Source organism: Mus pahari, chromosome 20, assembly GCF_900095145.1.
Source record: "Mus pahari chromosome 20, PAHARI_EIJ_v1.1, whole genome shotgun sequence".
NCBI lineage: Eukaryota > Metazoa > Chordata > Mammalia > Rodentia > Muridae > Mus > Mus pahari.
Genome location: NC_034609.1, coordinates 9452055 through 9455793, shown reverse-complemented (window position 1 = coordinate 9455793; position 3739 = coordinate 9452055). Strand labels below are relative to the sequence as shown.

At 50.5% G+C, this 3739-nt stretch overlaps 1 protein-coding gene across 1 annotated transcript in view; it reads right to left on the bottom strand.

The window, feature by feature from the left end:
- Window positions 1–2408: 2408 nt before the first annotated feature.
- The window catches only part of Prdx2 (peroxiredoxin 2), a 5738-nt gene continuing 4407 nt past the window's right edge, over window positions 2409–3739 (bottom strand). The window contains exon 6 of the mRNA XM_021220826.2: window positions 2409–2727. Within this exon, the coding sequence (XP_021076485.1) occupies window positions 2642–2727 (86 nt within the window). The 3' untranslated portion in view covers window positions 2409–2641. The remainder of the gene's footprint in view (window positions 2728–3739) is intronic.

Genomic DNA, 3739 nt, shown 5'->3' with positions numbered 1-3739 from the left:
CGCAGGCGGGCAGTGGCGGGGAACAAGCTACCCTGGACAAAACGCGGAATGTGCAAGCACGACCCCGCCCAGCAGAGCGCGCCGGGGCTTTCCCCGCTGACGTTACGGAAGCTCTGCCCATATATGGGCCTATTCGGCTCAGTGACGCCAGTGCGGTCTCCGGGCAAATTCCGGGAATCCCCTCCCCCCGCTCTGCCGGGCAGGGCCGCGGCGCCGGGAAGGGGGCCGGGATTTTCCCGAGCAGGCGGCTTTCTGGGCGCGGAAAGCCCCAGGCCCGGGTCCAGGGCGCCCGCGGCGGGAGGGCCGCGCTCTCAGGAGCCCTGGGAGCCTTCCGAACGGCTCTCAACAGACTGGCGCCGGAGCCCCGCCGCGCCCACGCCCCCTCCACTGGACCGACCCTGGCGGAGAGTAACTACAGCCTCCCTGTAGTGGCGGACGCCGTCAGGGCGACTCCCGCCAGGAAGGGCGGCGCCCGACCTCCGACCTCCAGTGTTCCCCCCCCCCCCCCGTGTGCCAGAAGCTGGCGACTGCCAGGTCTGGTCCTGTCCGGGCAGTTGTTTGGGCAGCTGGGCGTCGCCACAGCCCGCTTCTCAGCAGCTGAGGTGGGAGGTTCAAAGCTGCTGGTTGCTGATGGGATCTGGGTGCCCTTGAAGCTGGAAGACCCCCAGCGAAAAGGAAACCGTGCCACTCAGGTGAAGCCGAGGACTAATTCAGTGATGAAGGGAACGGGCCTCAAGCTTGTCTAGGCTACAGAGAAAGGCTCTTTCTCAAAACAAAATAAACATAACCTGACCTCAAACAAACAAAAACCTCAGACACAGTGCAGACAGAAAAAAGGAAAGCAGATGGGGTAAGTGAGACGAGATGGTTCGGCAGGTAGAGATGGCTTAGATGCTTGCCACTGTTACCTAAGTTTGGTTCCTGGACCCAGGAGGAAAAACCATTTACCTTCACATGCCTGAGACACACACACACCTCTTAGAAAAAAGAAAGAGGGGCTGGAGAGATGGCTTAGCAGTTAAGGGTATGTATTCCAGACGGTACAAGTATGCTGCTTCGCCTTGAGCCCACCTTAGAAAGCTCACAAACTCCCTTGATTCAGGGGATGCAATGCCCTCTTCTGGCTCCCATAGGCACTGCACCCTCCCACCCACAAAACACCACACTTTTTTTTTTTTTTTTTTTTTTCCTTTGTAACGAAAGCAAACATGGTTTGAATAAGGTGATGAGAGCTAGGAAAAGGAATATAAGTTCAAAACGTGCCTTCTGGGGGGAGGGAGGCGAGCTCATCTACAGACTGAACTGTCAGCTTTCCAGCGGATTTTGTCAGTGTAGGTTCGGGACAGAGTAAAGGTGTGCTCCCTCCGCCATAGTTCTTGTAGCCAAAGCAAGATCATCTGAAAAACTCTAAGAGTGTGCCTGAAATGGAATGAACCACAGTAGGGTGGATGACCTCTAGGGAGGCCCAACCAGGGGCTTTGAGAACACATTAAATTCCAAGAGATAGCTAGGTGTGGGTGGGGCTCCGTGGTCGAGGGCTTCCATATCATTCAAGAGACTATGGTTTCCATGCATCCCTAGCATGAAGGTAAAGAATTCCAAATAACACCCAGAAGGTATCAACAACAGCAGGACCCCAGAATAAGCTGAGGCTGAAGGAGCCACAGTGTGGGGACTCGTGTCAAAAAATGAAGTAAAACTAATGACCAGATCATCCTTGTTTTGTGAAATGAAAAGTGAAACTCAGAAAGAAAAGCTACCCAAGTGCATACAGCTCAGTGAAATACCCACCTCCTAGTCTAACCCGCACCCGTTCTCAGCGACTCCCACTACCGGTCTCTCTACTGCCCAGTGTACCAGACAAAAATGGGTCAGAGCCTAGAGGTTCACATACTTGAACTCACAGGGCAATTTGACTTTAGTTTTTATTCCCAGCCAATGTGAAAGCCCAGTGAAGATCCCAGTTGTTACATACCATTTTATATAGTTAATGTTAAGATATGGGCACTAGTCTAAGAGCCAGAATCCAGAAGTAAACTGCCTACTGATATTTTTTTTTTAATAGAGGTATTTATTTCATGTCTATGCATGTTCTGCCCATCTACATGTACATGCCTGGTGCCGGAGGATCAGACGAGGATGTTGGATCTGGCGTTAAGGAGGGTTGTAAGCAACTATTTAAGTTCCAGGAATGGAACCTGGATGTTCAGCAGAAGCAGCAAGTGCTCTTAAAGGATCCCTCCAGTCCTAGGATTTGTTTGGGCTTACTGTCCCACCATGCTCAGGCCATGGCGTGTGAACGAGGTGATGCCTCCACCTTGTGGTGAAGAGACGTAATTACAGAGTCAGCTGCACAAGCCAGAGTGTAAAGAGTCTGAGTCAAATACGAAACACACACCAACACAGACTTACACTGTCCCTAATACTTTATTGGTTTCCTATAGACCTGGGCCCAGCTGGGTGTGCTCAGGGCAGGGTCACTATTCACCAGATTACAGGTGGTTAATGAGAAAGCCTCAACCTAGACTCCAGCCCCTTCAGAGAGTGGAGAAAGATCTAGCATTTTTCTGGGCCAGCACAGGACATCCAGGTCGGGGCACAGGTGAGATCCAAGCTTCAGGCTCACCGATGTTTACCCATCTCAGTTGTGTTTGGAGAAGTATTCCTTGCTGTCATCCACATTGGGCTTGATGGTGTCACTGCCGGGCTTCCAGCCAGCAGGACAGACTAGAAAACACACAAGGATGAACACGTGTGAGGCTCAGCTCCACCACCAAGGTCAGGGACAGGCAGTTCCTTCTCCAGCACAGAGGCCCCACAATAAAAGGCTGGGAGCTAAAAGCCAAACAGGTGGCATGTGGACAGAAGACCCTGTTCAGACCAGTTTGAAGTGACATTTTCTGTTCCATCATTTTGTTTCTTCTGTCCTTTGTTCTGTTGTTGTTGAGGAAATCTATGTAGCCCAGGCTGGCCTTGAGCCCATGGTGCTCCTATCTCAGCCTCTTATCCTATATGTATTACCATGCCCAGCTCCAAATGCTGTAGTACTGAAGTCTAAGCCTTGATCTTGTGCAAGCCAGACAAGCATTCTACACCTACTTATCCTTCAGCCCCTTTTTCTTTTCTTTTCTTTTTTTTTTTTTAAAGAATGGGTCTCTGGCTGGCCTGCAATTTTCTCTGTATAGATCAGGTTGGCCTCAAACATGCATTGATCTTCCTTCCTCTGCTGCCCGGATGCTGGAACTTCAGGCATGTATCCCCAAGTCTACCCATTTCATTCTAAACTGGAACCTCCTTCTGCAGCCTAAGCTACCCCGGTGATCCCCTGCTCCTAAGAATTGAGGTCACAGGCCTGAGTCACAATGCTTAGCCCCTTCAATCCACTCTCTCCCTTAGCCTTAACCCTACCAACCTTTGCATCTATGGTCAGTTTTCCCTTCCATGGTGAAGTGCTGCGATTGGGCTGGAAGCATAGCTCTGTGAATGCACTGTCTAGTGTGTTTGGGGCTTTGCTTTGATCACTAACACAAAGAAGTTTTTAAAGGAGGAGAGGGGGGGGTTATGGCATCTTATGCTTTAATCCCAGCACTGAAGAAGTAAAGGCAGGCAGATCTCTCTGAGTTCAAGGCCAGTTTGATTTATATAGCTAGCTCCAGCCAACATGAATATATACTGAGATCCTTTCCTTTAAAAAAAAAAAAAAAAAAAATTACACACATACATGTGGTGGAGGGAGTGA